General features: G+C 34.6%; 1 protein-coding gene across 2 annotated transcripts in view; it reads right to left on the bottom strand.

Moving 5' to 3' along the window:
• The window catches only part of LEPR (leptin receptor), a 159,187-nt gene that overhangs the window by 42,811 nt on the left and 98,686 nt on the right, over window positions 1–17,690 (bottom strand). For both annotated transcript variants that reach the window (XM_025051972.1, XM_025051971.1), the window contains 3 exons: window positions 14,662–14,721; window positions 9,916–10,245; window positions 8,412–8,535 (listed from right to left, as the gene is read on the bottom strand). In XM_025051972.1, coding sequence (XP_024907740.1) covers window positions 8,412–8,535; window positions 9,916–10,245; window positions 14,662–14,701 — 494 coding nt within the window. In that variant the 5' untranslated portion in view covers window positions 14,702–14,721. The remainder of the gene's footprint in view (window positions 1–8,411; window positions 8,536–9,915; window positions 10,246–14,661; window positions 14,722–17,690) is intronic.

The raw sequence follows: 17,690 nt of genomic DNA, 5'->3' as shown, positions 1-17,690 counted from the left end.
AAGAGGAATGAAGCAAAAACAAATGGACCTTAATGTAAATCAAGTTAACAATATAACCACATGGAGCAGAAGGGGAGGAAATCCTAATTAACTCTGGAACATAGTATTTTGACCATGTAACCTTTAGCTTTAACAAAAGACAAAATAAGTCTAAACAAACATTATACTCTAGTTAATACATTTGTTTTTCACAGTGGTATGGGTTAGCAATTTCAAAACCATGTGTATTCTAGGACTGAGCAAATAGGTGATAAATTGGAGGAAAGAGAAGCCAGGTTTCTCACTTCTGAGGAAGGAGGGGAGGGGAGGGAAGGGGAGAGAACTGAGGAAAGAAGGAAGGAAAGAAAAGAAAACAGGGAGGCTACAAAATAGATCCTGTGCTTTTGGACTAGAATGGGAGATATTAGTACGAACACATGCTTTTAATATATGTATATACAGAGAGATTTAGATATAAAGATTTATGTATATTACATATATACATCATACTTGTATGGCATATGTACATTTGTTTAACTTGCTCTGTGGCTGAGAGGGCATAGAAATAATGCAACCCAAGTAATAACTAGCATCTAGCTCCCAGATGCTACTTTGCAAATATTATTCTTCAATAAAAAAGGAATCAGGGCTCCTTGGACAAATTGCTGATTCCAGTGTTATAGCAGAAGTATAAAATCAACCTGAAACATATTGCAGTGCTAGAAAATAAAAAAAGCCCTAAAAAAAAAAAAAAAAAAAAGATGGAGACACATCAAAAGGACAAAGGGTCCAGCCTGAACAATTTCTCACTGGCCAAATTTGATACAGTTTGAGAAGACAGCAACTGTATCTAGCCCATAAAATAAAATAAGAATCCATGAGCTCATTTGGAGGGAGAGGTTTTATTAGATGCAGCAGGTTGCGTGGCTCAAGGAACACTTGAGTGGTTCCCAGTCAGGCATGAACGTGTGTAGCTGAAGGTTCTGGTAGGGAGGGAGGGAGGGAGAGAGGGAGGGAAGGAGGATGGATGGGAGGGAGGGAAAGAAAGAGAAGGAAAGGAGGAAAGAAGGAAAGGGGGAAAGAGAATGAAAAGTGTACTTCTCACAGACCTTAGCACTGTGACCTGCACACACTAAATGCTTCTTGATTGAATAACACTATTCCTAAAATGTACCAATTAATATTGAGCACTTTTGTTTACTTTACAAGTAATGCATTTTCAGTCTCTAAAAATTTCAGTTGTTTATATCATCAATTTCTCTCATCATATTCATGTTTTCCTTTATATCCTTGAACATGTGGAGATTAATTAATAATAACTGTCCCTGTCTGCATTTTCTAACATCTCTGTCATTTCTGGGATTGTTTCTATTGACTGACTTTCCTTTTTCTCCTGGTTATGGGTTACATTTTCCTGTTCCTTCATATATGTAGTATCTTTTATTGGATGCCAGACATCATGAATATTACATTTTTGAGTGCTAGATTGTATTGTTTTCCTTTGAAGAATGGTAAACTTTTTTCTGGTAGTCAGTTAAGTAACGGGCACCAGTTTGAGCCTATTTAAGCTTCTTTTTTAAGTTCTTTTGGGGATAGTATAATATAGCCTTGACTCTAGGGCTAATTTGGCCCCACTTGTAAAGTATGGTTATTATGGGGTTTCCACTGAATGTTTTTGATATTTAACAAGGTCTCTCCAATCTGCTTGTTGGAGACTTTTATTCCTGGCCCTGTGTGACTTCTGGGAATTGTTTAGCTTACAGCTCCTGTTAATTGTTCTCTTCCTAGAAGTTTTTCTTACCCAACATCATACGTAGATTAGTATTCAGCCAGAGTCCAGGAAATTCCCTTAATAATTTCTGTGTACTTCACTGCTTCAATTACTCTGCCCCAGGCATTCAAGCCCCCTTATACTCCCTGAACCTTTATCTATATCTCCTTGATTCAGCAATATTTCTGGCATCTGCTTGAGTTCCCCAACCTTGTGCCATGTTTTGGAAATCACCTCTAGTCCTGAAAGCCTGAGTAACGGAGGACTCATTTTCTTTCCATCAGGAATCGCATCTCTGTTCTGTCATTGTCCAATATCTGAAAATAGATGCTTCCTACATTGTATCAAGTTTTCCAATTGTTTACGACAGAAGAGCAGTCTCAGACCTTATTATTCCCCCATGGCTGGAAGTCACTTTTGTTGACTTTTTATATTAACTTCTGAAGATATGATGTATTCACACAGTCTAAAACTTAATTTTCTTTAAAAAGGGAGTAGTGAAATGGGGTGGTTACTTAATGAAAATGTGTGATCAAGGAAATCTACGTTTTAAATGGGAGTTATTATGGAATGTCTATCAGCTGAGAGAAAATCTTAAGGATGCAGGAAAGAAAAAGGATCATTACAAGAACAGTCTGAGTAGGCAACAGGGGATGAGACAACACCCATGAGAAAGAGTTCACTTTAGACTGGAACACAAAGACTTCATCCAAACTAAAGAAGAAAAGGAAACTGCATGGCATTGACACAAGCAGACTGGTAGATTTTGGTGAGAAAAGTAAGCATAAGAAGACCTCTCCTAGCTCCTTTTCTCTTGGTGAAAATCAAAAGCAAGGTCATCAGCAGTTCTCTCTGGCTCTCTCTAAAGGAAGCTCACTGCAATGTTGTAAGATGCCCTATAAGGAAATCCGCATGGCAAGGAACTGAAGGAGGCCTCCGGTTGTTGCCAAGAGGAACAGATATCCTCAGTCTGATGACCTATGAGGAACAGAAGCCCAGGAACTTAGCTTGGAAACAGATTCTCCTGAAGTTGAACCTTGAAATAACTACAGACCTAGCTGACATCTTCATTGCAACCTTGTGCCAGACCTTGAGACAGATGTCCCCAGCTAAGCTGCACCTGGATTCCTGACCCACAGAAACCGAGAGGTGATAAATGTTTGTTGTTTTAAGCCACTAAACACTGTGTAATTTATTATATACCATAGATAACCAAGGCACATATTGGTACCTGGAAGTGGGATGCTGCCATAATAAATACCTGAATATGTGAAAGTGGCTTCAGAACCAAACAATGGACAGAGGCTAGAAGGATTTAGAGACGCACGATAGAGAAAGCCTAAATTGCCTTGAACAGATTGTTAGTAGAATCTGGATTGTAAGGACACTGCCAATGAGGGAACAAAAGGAAGTGAGGAACATGTTATTAGAAACTGGAGGAAAGGGGATCTTTCTTATGTAGTGGCAGAAAGCTAATTAACACATCCACAGTTACTGGACAGCATAGACTGCCTACTGAAGTGGGTGATCTACTTCAAAAGATTTCCCTGCAGGTGTAGAAGTTGTTTTTTGGTTTCTTCTTGCTGCAAGAAGAGAGACATACCTTGAGGAAAGGGCTATTAAATAAAGGAACCAGGATTTAAGAGCTGTGAAATGCCCAGCCTCTCAAATGGCAAAGGATGTTAAAATTTAAAAATGGCTTCTACCATCTTTTGCCTGCCAATACTTGGTGTAAAGAAGCATCCTTCATCTCCAGTTTATACAACTTTGGATGCTACTACCAAAGGTACTGCCACTGAAGTGAACATGAGTGATTGGGCCTTGTGACATCAGGAGGCAAGGTTATTTGGGGAAAATATGCCCAGGTTACCAACAATCCTGAAAATGATGGATGTATATATAAATGCAGTCTTACTGGTCTGACAGGTGTTTCATACAAGAAACTCCTTGTAATTATTGAAGACTACACACCAATCAGGAAAACACCTTTACTATGATGTTTCTGAGTACTTCCAAACAGGTTACATGTCTGTCATCATTAAGAGAACTATTTATTTTATTGTAAAGAACATTAAAATGGCCCAGCTGTACAAAAAAGAAAAGAAAAAGGCTTCTAAGCCAAGATCAAAGAGAAAGCAGAGAAGAGCTTATCTCTAAGAGCTCTGTGGGCTTTTATCTAATGGAGTGAACTTCAATAAGATACATGGGAGGCCGTGTGATCTTGGAGAATTACAGCAGAAACATTGATAGCTTATACTTAAAGGATACAAAATGAAACAAAGCCATTGGACTCCCAAAATTGCACTGACCAGAAGTATGTTGAGAAAACTATTCAGCTGCAGAGATGTGCACCCTTTCATGACAAAGGGAGCGTGATGCAGAGGGCAGAACCAGGTGCCCAGAGGGAAAAGCCAAGAAACATGGAGAATTACTCCTGAGGTTGAGGTAATAGAGAAAGTAAGCCTAACATGAGAGAGAGCGGGAGAGGTGGCCAGAGTGGGATCCTAGAAACTGAGATTATAGAAACATGCTATCGGTAATGACAAGGTCTAGAGTATATCCATGAGCATGGGTGAACTAGGTAGAGTGAAAAGAAAAAAAAAAGAATAGTGAAAATAAACATTCAAGAAATTGATCATCCATGCGGATATTGAAATCACCAAGAATGTTGACAAAAATAATAGTGAAGAGACAAAGTAAACTAGGCATTACCAGTTACAAAAATCCAGATTCCCTAGATGACCCTGGCTTATTCATCCACATTGATTTCTCATCATTCCCCACCTTCCCAACCCATCCACACAACTTTTCAAGTCCTCAAATGTCTGTATGTGACTATAGGCCTTTGCAAATGCTCTTTACTCTATCTGGCTCATCGTTCTGTGCCCCTCATAATCTAGGCAGATACTTCTAGGATATGATCCACAAGCCCCTGTGTTTATTATATCACAGTATTTTCAAATTCTGTTGTTCTGTTCTTTGTCTTTACCATGAGATCCAGGAGGGCAAGGGCTGAGTCTCAGTCATTTACCATTGTTCCCCACACTCGACTCAGTGCCTGGTATACACAGTAGGCACCTCATGAAGGAAAACGAGGATTTCTTTCTTAGGTCTAAGATGAAATGTCTAAAGCAGTTCCAAAACAGTGCATTTCTATGGTCTCTCCTTTGGGTCCTCTGACAAACAATATCAGAGCCCAAATAATGCTTCCTTTTAAGGGAAATATTTATAGGGCTTTAAATCCCTTATAAACATTAGAGCTTAGCTCCTTTTAAAAAATTGAGTTTTTGATCACTATCCAAACTATTTAGATCATGGTAAGAATGTACTACATTGCAAAAGAATTCGTTTCTCTGAGCTAAAATCTATTTCATTCAATAAAGCAGGAAACTTTCTGCCCCAAACTTCAAATATTTCTTCATCTACCACAGTAATTTCTTTTTTCTCTCAACAGAAGTTGAGGCGAACTTCCGTCAGTTTAAGACCAACCCTCTATCTGTGCTCTTTTTCTGGAACTTGCCTATTCAACTATTCCCTCTCTAACACATATCTTCAATAGGTCCTCGTCTATCACATTTTCAACTATTCTCTCTATACTGGGTCATTTTCCATAGACTAGAACCAAGCTCATTCTTCCCCATCCTTTAAACGTCCACCCTTGACCCTGCATTACCTGGATTCCTCTACCTTCCCTGCTTTACAACCTTAGCTAAGCTTTCTGGACCTCTAGAGATTTATAGTTCAGTCACTTCTGGTTGTAGGCATTTATCTAGGTTTCCTGGCTACCCAGCATTTGAATAGGAAATCTATCATTTTGTAATGCTGAAACACTGGCAGCTAGGGCACATCGCACCAATCAGATACTCCCACTTGGGATGCTGGCCTTAATGAGAATTGCACAAAGAAGCAGGGAGTAGCAGGGGCTTCTAGATTCATCAGTGGTGGCATCTATTGATGAGCCTTCAGATGTGGAAATTATGATCACAGAGACACTCAATGTCCAGATGTTACAGCAATAGCATCCTATCTGGGCTACCACCAGGGTTCAACATAAGTTATAAATATTAACTACAGCCTGTTAATGAGTACAAAAATGAAGATGATGTCAGTTAAGCACATTTTCTTCCTTTTTTTGTATATATTAACTGTATTTTGTATATGTAGTATACAAAATATTTGCATATATTAACATGTTTTTATTTGTATATATTAACTAATTTCCTCTCAATCGCCTCCTCCTTATTAATTTCCATAAGAATTCTTGGTGGCGTTAATTTTACAATTTAGTATTTAGTTTCCAGAATACTCATTCAGGTGTGGCTATGTGCCAACTGTAAGGAGCTATATTAATATTGGCCAGATCAGTATCGTAAATGTTGTCCAGAAGTGGATACAATGACAACTGGTACATAGCATCTCCTCATTTTGGTATCTCCTTTTGTTCAAAGTATAGTTGCATCTTATTAAGTGAAAGCATGAAGCTATAGGGAAGTCATAGTTCAAGTATGTGTAAAAGGTATGTATGGATGCTAAGTAGCCAACAGAGTGAATTATGCTGGTGATTAAGTTCTTGTCCCTCACCTTTGAGAGACGTGCTGCTACTGGAACTCTGCAAACCTCCTGAATTCCTGTTAAATTCTACCTATAAGAAGACTATGAGGCTGATGGAGGAACAAGGGAGTTGATCCTAAATGTTTGTTTTGTTTTGTTTTTGCTTTTATATTAGTTTCAGGTGTACAGCATAGTGGTCAAACATTTATATAATTTACGAAGTTATCCCCCTGATTACTCTAGTACTGACTTGGCCTTATACATAGCCATTACAGTATTAGATACTAAATGTTTTGCTTCCTATTCATCACTGTAGCAAAGGCTCTTCTCCTGGATAGCTACAGGTGGTTGCAGTACCCAGGGTCTTTTTGGTTTTCTTCCCACATTCTCAGAACCAACCACAGTATGCCTCCTCAGATCCCACAGCCCAAGGCCTCTGGCATCCCCTCCTCAAATACATACATTCCAGCTCTGCAGAGTCGCGCCATCAAGTACCTGAAGAACCAGTACCAACTCTCCAGAAGTCACCTCTTCAGGATCCTCCCTCAAGCTTCCCTTCGTCCTGGCTAACTCTCTTTCCACTCTCTGAACCAGCTCTGGCCAGTCTCCATTACTTCCACATTGTCAAATTAACAGATATTATTCAGACCTTATTATACCTTTCTGTTCTAACAAAATTAACCACTCACTAGGCCCACCTTTAGACAATATTATTTTTTTATCAACAATTTTTGGCTCATTAATGTATTTCTGGAGGGTAAACTGACAAAATGTTTTAGAAAGCATTTTAGCAATATTGATTCAACAAATAATTTTTAAGCATTTGTGGGAATATTTCCTATGAGTTAATATTTAGAGTTAGGAATGCTATTAAGCATATTAAGTGTTGTGTGTGTACATTTAGTAAATGGTAGAACCAGGTAGTCTGACTCTAAAGTTTCCAGCTAATGCTGACCTACTTCTTAATACCACCGCCCACATATTTTAGCTCTTATTCATCTAAAGATACAACTCAGCTACCTTCTTCCTTAGGAGAACTTTGTACCTCTCTTCTCTTTCCAGCTCTACTAGATATCCCCATCTAAGGCTTCCTCGCCAATCTTATGCTCCCATAGCTTCATATGCCTACCAAATACATATCAGTAACCACTAAAACTGCAACTCTATGCATACCTGTCCCAGCCACTACCCTGTGAGCACTTCAAGGGCAGAAATCAAAACTATTATTTTTTTGATGGTTTAAAATTTCTTTTTAAATTGTTTTTATTATGGTAAAATAGACATAACAAAATTTACTGTTTTCGGTGTATAGTTCAGTGACTTTAAATACATTCACATCGTTGGGTACTCATCATTCAACTTCAGAACTTTTTTCATCTTCTCAGAATGAAACTCTGTACACGTTTAAGAACTTCCCATCAGCCCTACCCCTAGACAGAAATCATTCTGCTTTCTGTCTCTATTCATCTTTATACGGAAAGTTTCTAGCACATCATCTCATAATGGTATGATCTAACTAACTGAAGGAGGCGAGTATCTTTCTCCTTAAGCATCAAATAAAAGAACAAATGAGAAAGAATTTTAAAGAGTTAAAATTCACATAGAAATGGTATACATTAACACTGGAGTTATTGAAAAACTTGAATGCTGTATTAGCTGTTAGAATTATAATTGTATGGCTATTTGAAACCACCATCTTGGCTCTCTATCCAGTACAAATAAATATTAAGCATCTATATTTTTAAGATAATAAAAAATCAAATATGAGAAAAAAAATCTACCTGAAAGAGAAATAGAAAACAAATTTTCCCCTCCTCACTCAAATATCTAAGACCCCTGAATTGAGTTCACATTTTTTTGGAATATATGCCCAGTCATATTTGTAATGTCTTGCTACCTGAAGCAAACAAGCAGACACTTATTATAAGGAATATTAAAGGAAATTATTAAGGTGAAAGAATATGATACCAAAACTCCTAGAAATTTACAGAGATATCAAAGGAAACGTAAGAATAGGAGAGGTTTCACAACACACTTCTGTATATGAAAGTTCTTGCATTAAAAAAAAATGTGTCATAGAAATGCCCAAATTAATTTATTTGGTACTTACAGAACATATAAAAGATGGACCTTAAGGTCATAATTCTTGACAGAATTCTTAAATAATGATTCCATGTAACAGATGAATAATTTCAAGTCCTCTTTCATCCAGCACTGTATGTTCCAGTTTGCCCCTGAATTAAAAATAAGCTACATTAAATCTAAAAAACATTCTGAACAACTCAGTGAAAGAGAAGAGCTAAATTAAATTTACCAGTGTTCTGATATAACTTCCATTGCCCATTCTAATAGAAAAAAACAGGTTCTACCTAGTGGTATGTGTCTGCCCAAGTCATTCAGTCCCTTTGGCCTTCAGTTTCCTTTTTTGCACAGTAAGAGAATGTGATTCAATTATTGCTTCTCAAACTTTTTTATCCTGAACCACTTAAGCAAGACAAATCTTCAAAACTCATGCAGCTCAGTTCTTGCTCATTTTTCAGGAAAAAAGAGAATATTAAATATCAAAGAATAAGCAGATTGGGAGCAGTATTTATATGTCTACTTGAACAATAAAGGCACCATTAGAAATACGATGTATGTCTTAAATTCTTATTATTGTAATTTTACATGGCTCTAAATATAACTGATAAAAGTTTATTTTACTGCACACTGAAAAATTGACCTGATAACAAGAGATAAACTATTGGTGATTTGTAATTTAGAAAGCTAAGAATAGCAACAACTGAAAAGCATGAGTAACCTCAGACAAGACTAAAACTATCTTAAGGAAACACTAACATATTTCTCCAAACCTGAAGGATTTCTAGCTAGGAAGGCTTTTGCAGCACTCTGGAGCACTATGAAGTAAACAGCCTACTTGGCAGAATAATAAATGAAAATTCTCAGTAACCACCACTTAAACTAGTAATTTTAGTTATAAAAACTTAAACTCACTTAGAAGTAACTAGTTATTAACCTTTATTAAGGGAGTGCTACAGGCATCTAGTGGTAGAAGCCAGGGATGCTGCTAAATATCCTACAAGGCACAGAACCATCCCCTCCCCCCATAACCTTCTTCCAGAAGGCTTGGAAATAATTTTGGTGTTTAGACTGCAGATTCAGCATTATTAACTACACTAGTTACATTCAGTATGCATTATATTTAAACAACAGAAACTCCTGATTTAAAGTATATATTGGTTACATAGTGATTCTTTGCTTGAACAAATATTATTCACAAATGCTTTAAAATTTAACTAATTTAGCAGTGGAATACTTTAAATATTTTATCTATTTAAAAAATAAGGTGTGCTTTTTCTATTTTAAAGCAAATTTAGAAGACCACAAGAAATGTATTTATAGGTAAAAAGAGTTCTTTTATTACATTTTTATTTTATTTTGGGGGATATAAAATAATTTGGGCCTTATTCATTTGGTCACATGAATGATATAAAATAATTTTATGTGTTAAGAATCCCATCCATAAGATATGTATTTTATACAGGTTTCAGAGAATGAAAACTTGTTCAATACAGTTAAATAACAGCTAAATCTTGGAACATTAAAATACCTACCTATTTGTTGAAAAACTAAAGAATTTACTGTTGAAACAAATGCCTTCTCGTCAATGTTGTCTGCATGTACAGAGCAGTTTTTATCTTGTTCACTCCAAAAGCAACAAGGGAAAGTTGTTTTGAATGATAAGTTAGAAAAGTAGGTACCACTTGAATTAAATTTAGCTTCGACAACTGCCTCATAATGTCCATTCAAATTTGAAGTATTCTTTGAGATTCCAGCAGGCAAGAGGAAGTCATATGTTGTATTTGGTGGCATGCAAAACAATTTAAATCTCCAGGGAGTAATTGGATATGCCAAGTTAAACGCCGTTATCACATAAATAAATTCTGTTAGGACATTCAAAAGACACATAAAAAAACGATTTATCATTTTGACCAAAACATAAATAAGAAGTACCTAAGATTAAACCATCCAGCGCTCAGTAGTAATTATTTAACTTTTCAAGTGTTCGCTCAGCGCCTAATGCACAGCTTTGCACTTCCACTGTACACCACATTGTACTTGAGAGGGTGTGTTTATTTATAGAGATAACTTCACTCTCTAGCATCTCTTTTTGGACATTTATGTTTCCTTTTCTTCACGAATCTAACATATTTATGTTGTTATGAAAGGAAATTATAGCTAAATATTTCAATTGCCTTTTCTAAAAAAATATTCTAATGAACTCTAGCACAAATTAGAAATATCTGGATGTGCAATTACATAAACAAATATTAAAGTGCTGTTTTAATATTTCTTACAGAGAACAATATCAAAATGTTAACAATACTTTCACTGAAAACTTTTAGAAAGGGTTTGTTTTCAAAGTCAGGACAGCTGGATGATCTCCTGACTCTGCTCATAATCCTCCAGATATATGACATCACATAAGACATGCCCTTAATACACTCTTAAAGAATTGATGAAGCGACACACTTCTTACAGGAGACTTCTATTGCCGATTAAAGATAATTATCATGTTTTAGACATATAAAAATTAAGAACAATTACATAATCCTGTGCAAAAAATCCTCAAAAGTGATACTTGTTTTTTAATAACTAATTGTTTGAAAACAAAATAAATAATTATCTCTTTGACAAGTTATCCAAATAATCCAACAGTTGTATTACTTCCTATATAAACTAGTATAGAATCAAAATTCTGAGAATTTTGTATGGGTTTATATGGAATAAATATTTAAAAGATTAAGGTTAATATAAAATTTTAAGAAAATAAAAAAAAATTTTAATCATTTCACAACTTTAAATTATAAAAATAATACATGTAAAATATTTAAATAATATATAAGTAATGACCATTAACAGTTTGGTTTCTAAACCTTTCTATAATATAAATTAAGATAAATAAGTATCCTATGCAAAAATTAAGGCAAAAAATGATTAACATGGCTGATATTATTTTGACCACAGTGATAACAATTAGCTACCATAACATCACCAGAAGTAAATCTTCATTGCAATTGTGTTCCTTTGTAGTTAAGTCTTTCTAACACATTTCCAAAATCAGACTATCTCAATGAAAAGAGAACAAGTTATTTCTTCAGTTTTACAAAACCATGAATATATTATGATACTAATTAAAAGTATTATATTTTCTAGCTGCACATGGAAGATTCAGTTGGCTGAACTAAAATTAACTTAAATTTCTCAAAGAAGTATTTGAAATTTAAAATGTAATAATGAACATGATCGACATGGCAACTATTGAATCAGTTTAATTAAAAGATGATTCTATTCTGTTTACATTCCTTTGCAAATAATATTTCTTTCCCTCCAAATGAACCCTAAACAGTAAGGAGTCCAGAATTTGCATCTGAAAACATGTTATCATGGTAACAATATCCCAGGAACTTTTCTGATTCACAAAACTAATCGAAACACAAACCACTTGGAAAGCCAATGTGAACATTTAAGTAGAGCCTAATAAAAATTAAGTAATGTAACAGAGAATGCTTGTTATCACTTTTTGATAGTGGCAGAGGTTTTGTTTTGTTTTATTTTAAAATGGTAGCATTAGAGTTATGCTGGGTATTTTCTGTAAATATAGAGATGGCTAAAACAAGAATGAACAGTATATACAATAAGAAAGACTTGTAGAGAAGCTAATAGGAGCACCGTTAGAGTCTGTAGCCAAGGAGATGCTCAGAACTAGTTGAACACACAAGTAATGTTTACTAGAACAAAAAAGGTTTTTATTAAAGATAGCCTTACTTTAATTTCAAAAACTTGAAACAATCAAAATTAGATGATTTCTTTTTTAATCAAAATAAAACCAGAATGCCATAAACAAGTATGAATAGTACGCTCAAAAGTCATCAGTAATGTATGACTAATTTCAAAGAGAAACTTGCTATGGTTCAGGGCAGTTAAAATCACAAGATATTAAAAGAACATCTGTAAGCTTTCTCTCGAGAATATTCCTACAAGAGAAACACTAGCATACATTTAATTCTGAAAGTATTCTGGTGTTGTTCAAGATGGAAATTTCCAATAATTTTATAACAATAATCCTTTATAACATGATATTTGTTATTGTTTACCGGAGTTATAATGAAAAATAGCATTTCAAGTGGCATCTACCTTCCATATGGGAATAAACCCATCATTTTTGTGTCACAGTCATTTATTTTAATTATTACCAAGTAAATTGTGCCTTGATACACAGAATTAAGTTTCGACTATCATCTTTTAAAAGAGTGAAATGCTAGATTTCTCTGACACCATCTTGTTCAAGCCTGCATTGTTTCCATGGCCTTCAGGCTAATAGTTTCTGCTTTGTTTTGCATATAAACATACTAATTATTACAGGAATTCTGCTTGCAGCTTGAGTTTTACAAAAACAGCTCTTTCCACTTTCCCTTCCCTTGATTTAAAAAAAAAAAAAAAATTCCTAACTCAACTTTCTTAAGACGAATTTGAAGATTAGACTTCCCTTTTCAGTGGGTGCCTTCTCTTATCAATAAACCTTTCTTTACTCTAAACTCTGACCTTTTAAGTTTTGGCCTTTCAAAGCATGGGGCACATGGACTTTGGACTGATAACAATCTGATGTATATACATTTGTAATTTAATAATGTTATGTTTGCTAAATAAAATTAAAACATTTAAGTATCATTGTATCTTGTTTCTAAGTATGTATAAGGGTGTTAATGTGTATATATAAATTATGTGCACTGTAAAAGAAAACAAAATTAAAAAGCAAATGATGGGCAGAGAGAAAAATTTGCAAAACATCATAAATTGTTAGGGTCCCTGATGGTTAACCTTAAGAGTTAACTTGTGGAGGCCCACAGGGTAATCAGAGATTTGGCCAAATATTAGTCTGAGTGTGTCTGTGAGGATGTTTCTGGATTAATACAATTTGAATCAGTAGACTAAGTAAAGCAGATTGCCCTCCCTTATGCAAATTTGCCTCTCTAATCAATTGAAGACCTGAAAAGAACAAAAACGCTGAGTTAAAAGGAACTCCTACTGCCTGACTGACATCAGACTTTTCCCTTCTTTGGCCTCAAACTGACATCAATCTTCTTGAGTCTCAAGCCTGACAGTGTTCAGAATAGAATTAATACCATCGGCTCTCCTGGGTTTTCAGTTTACCAAATACAGACCTTGGGACATCTCATCCTCCATATACTAAATCTTTTTATAATAAATCTTTTCCTAAATATTTATATTTATATATAGATAGATAGATAGATAGATGATAGATAGATAGATAGATAGATAGATAGATAGATAGATAGATATCCTATTGGTTCTGTTTCTGTGGAGAACCCTGACAAATACTAAAAAGCTAAATATCTATTACATTTTGGAAAATTTTTAAATCATTTAAGACTGATAAAATCCAACAAGAAAATGGTCAAAGTATATGGATTAGAAAATCACATAAGAAATATAAATAGTCAATAAACAGTACTAGACTTCATAAATAATCAAATAAATAAAACTAAATGAGATGCCATCTTTTGCTTATCTGACAGCAAAAAAATAAAAGAATGATAATATGAACCTTTGGCAGAAATGCAGTGGAATAGCATGCATATACTCATGTTTAGATGGCAAATGGTACAAAGCTCTGTGGAAAAGATTTCACAGTATCTATCAAATTAAAAAATGTACACACTATTCAACATAAAAAATCCCTCTGTAGGAATTAATCTACAGAAATATTCTTCCAAATATAGAAAGATATATGTATATGGATTTTAATGCAGCATCATTTGTTACAGAAAAAGAAATGTCTATCAATGGGGAATTGGTCAAATATATTAATAATTTAAGGTACATTCATACAGTTCATTGTCATGCAACCATTAAACAAATACATCAGTAAATACTGAAAAAAGCTGTCATGATAAATTGAAAAGCTGTCATGATAAATTGTTAAGTGGAAAAAGAAAAATGAAGAATATGTATAGACCAATTCTATTTTTGCAACTATAGATATGAATTGTGTGTGTGTGCGTGTGTGTGTGTATGTATGAGTGTATGTGTGTTATAGTTCTGGAAGGGCACACGTTAGTTTCTTTCCAAGAGTTGTCAATGGTGTTTATTTTCACACTGTTTTCAGAGTGTTAGGAAGAGTTTTCAGTTTCAAACGTATACTTTTGTTCAGTGAGCATGAACATGAGAATTCCTAACTGGAAACAGAGGAAATTCTGTTAGCCAATAAAGGGAATAGCATTCCAAGGACAAAGTCTCTACCTTATATATGGACATTTAAAACGCAAATAACTTACCCCAATGTAACAAAGCCACATAGAATTTTTTACAAGTCATCTTACTTCAGGGAAGTACACCTGAAAAACAATAAATCTAAAACAAGTAAACACACACAGAAAAACACACATACCCCCCCCCCAAAAAACACCCAGAAACCTGACATATATACAAGCTATCTGTGAAAAACATAAAAGGATTATAAATAAGTCTTCAAATTTTAAATATCTATAATACTCTAGATCGATATTAGAGAAGCATCTTACATTAAAGTACAACTATAAGTTTATTCCTGTGCACATGCTATTTTACATAATTAAAGCAAGCCACATACTTATATATTACATAATCAAAAAATCTTTCCTATGATTCTACAAAGCCAAGTGGTTATAACGTAGTAATGACCATATATTTATTTCCAATAAAAAGGAGGAAATTTCCCAATATGCTTTTGGAAACCTACTGTTTATTTGCAGATGAGGTTATATTCACACTGGAGAGTTACCAGAGTAATTCAAGGAAAGCTGGATGGCTGAATATATCCAAATGATAGAGTGACTTGAGACAAGCTTTCCCATGAATTCTACTCAATTTGAACCACATCATGAATAAAATTATTTGTGCTAGTATGTCATGAATTAGAATGCTAGTATTATTTTAATATATCAGGCTTATATTTGTAATAACACATAAAGACTTTTGATATTCCAAATTTTTTTATCTAAAATTAGGGATTCAGTTCACTATGTGTAAATTAATATGAGGTAAAAAGCCCTGAATCAGGTGTCAGGAGTTTTGGGTGCCAATCTAGGCTCTCTCACTAATCATCTGTAAGACATGGAACGTCAATACTCTAGACCCCAGGTTCCTCATCTACAAATCAGACTGGTGGACTGATGGTCTCTACAATTCCTTTTGGAGCTGCCCATAATCATGGGAGATTTTATTTAAAAATATTAGTCACATCTTCACCACAAAGAATATTATTAAATATTAAGTGAGAAACATGTCTCATAAGACATATCTGCGAATTTGATACCATGTGATTAGCAAACAAAAATATATTTCTTTAGTTCACAACTTAATGACTCATAGGAAGAAAATGGATGTGTATAAACATTGCGCAATCTGGTAAATTTGTTTTTTAGACTACCAGTTTTTCAGCAAAATTTGGGTTCTTTATACATCGACATCATAATGTTTCTTTAGGATTTCTAAAAATTGGTTCAGTTTAGAATCCTCATTAGCTAATCAGATGAAATGTGTGCAAATTCTTCCTAGTTTCTTATGCTACCTGTTTCTGATATAAATTTTTCAGAATTTATAAATAAACCCAAAAGCAAGTTTCATACTTAGGATGTGTCATACATACAACATATTGCTAGACTAAGCATTTTAAATGAACTGACTAGTAACTAGTCATTTAGTCCAATAATTGATTTGACTCGCTTTTTAAGTTAACTGAATATTATATGCTGAGTTAAGTGACAAAATAGATGAGTGATTTTTTCTTACATCAGACAACCATTCTTCTATTTAATGTTCCATGAAAAACATAAACTATTCTTAAGGCTTGAAATTCCACAGTCAGGTTTTGCTCTTATATAACAAAGAACCAATCACAAGTATGAAAAGGGCATAGACGCAACCTTGAAGAGAGTGTGAAAGGTGGAACCTTCCATAGACTAAAAGAGATAAATACCATATGCATTCTAAATTGCACCAGAAAGGAATCTAAGGAGGTTTACAAAAACACAAATAATACAGAAAAAAGGTGACAGAAAATTTTAAACTGTGAGGAAAAAAATTTGCAAAGTAGAAAATAATGGTAAGGTGACCAAAATAGTCTAATATACAAAACGGCATTAATTCAAATATACTTCTTAAGGGCGAGTTATTAATTTGCTTTAAGCTTTATCACAGTGAAATTGTTCAATTATAAATTCAGAGTACTTAAAACCAACTCTTTAAGGAAAATGTACAAATAATCCTAACATTAAGAATGGAAAGAAATTTTGCCTAATTTTTTAACAGGTAACATCCTCATGAACATCCTAACAGTAGCAGAATTTCAAGAGAATTTCAAAATTCAATAATTTCTCACCCCCACAATTACCAATACCCCATTCTAAGCCACCATGATCTCTTCCCTTGAAGATCAAAAGAGCCTCCTAACTGGTCTTCCTGCTGCAGTACTCACTCCTCAATTCAATCTATTCTGAATGCAGCCGTGAGAGTAGTCTTGTTAACACATAGGTCAGATCATGTCTCTCCTTCCCAAAACATGGCAGCACTCTTCTTTTCACTCAGAGTAAAAGCCCAAGTCCTGTTCAGCACTACAAGGTCCTAGACCACTGTTCCCCCTCTGACCTCATCAACCACTGTTCCCCGCTACGCTCAAGTCACCTTCTCAGAGGAGCCTTCCCTGACCAGCCTATCTAAAATTTTAATACCGTCCCCATCTAAACATGTCATATCTGCTGTTTTGCTTAATTTGTTTCTCGTTATTACTCAACACTAATGTGAATATGACCTGTTAATTTTCTTGTTTATTATCTCTCTCTACTAGAATGTAAACACCAGACCAAAGGATTTTTTGACTATTTCCTTTTCATCATTATATCCTTCACACATAGTAGGTACTCTATATATATTAACTGAATGCATGAGTGAATGGCAAGATATGACTCCTTCTTGAATTATTCTTAAAAATAGGCTGGTGGCATCACACCAAGACAAAATTGAATAAAAGCGATCTTTAAAAGAGGCTTTCCAATATCATCCAGGTTCAGCTCCTTGAGAATTTGGCTTAATACCAGAGAGAATTTCAGAATGGTTGTTCTAACCATTTTTGGATATGGACCTTGTTGAGAATTTGGTGAGAGCAATGTACCAACTGCCAGGAGGAGGCACATATACCCAAAATTAGGGCTATAATTTCAAAGGGTTAACCAACTCTCTGAAATTTACCTAAAACTCTCAGATTAAGAACTCCTGGCATAGATAAATAAATGGAGTGCTCATTCTTCAGGCAATCCTCCACAAGTAT

This window comes from Pteropus alecto, unplaced genomic scaffold, assembly GCF_000325575.1.
Source record: "Pteropus alecto unplaced genomic scaffold, ASM32557v1 scaffold25, whole genome shotgun sequence".
Classification (NCBI taxonomy): domain Eukaryota; kingdom Metazoa; phylum Chordata; class Mammalia; order Chiroptera; family Pteropodidae; genus Pteropus; species Pteropus alecto.
The sequence above is the reverse complement of the archived record's forward strand: the minus strand, read 5'-3'. Positions and strand labels throughout refer to the sequence as shown.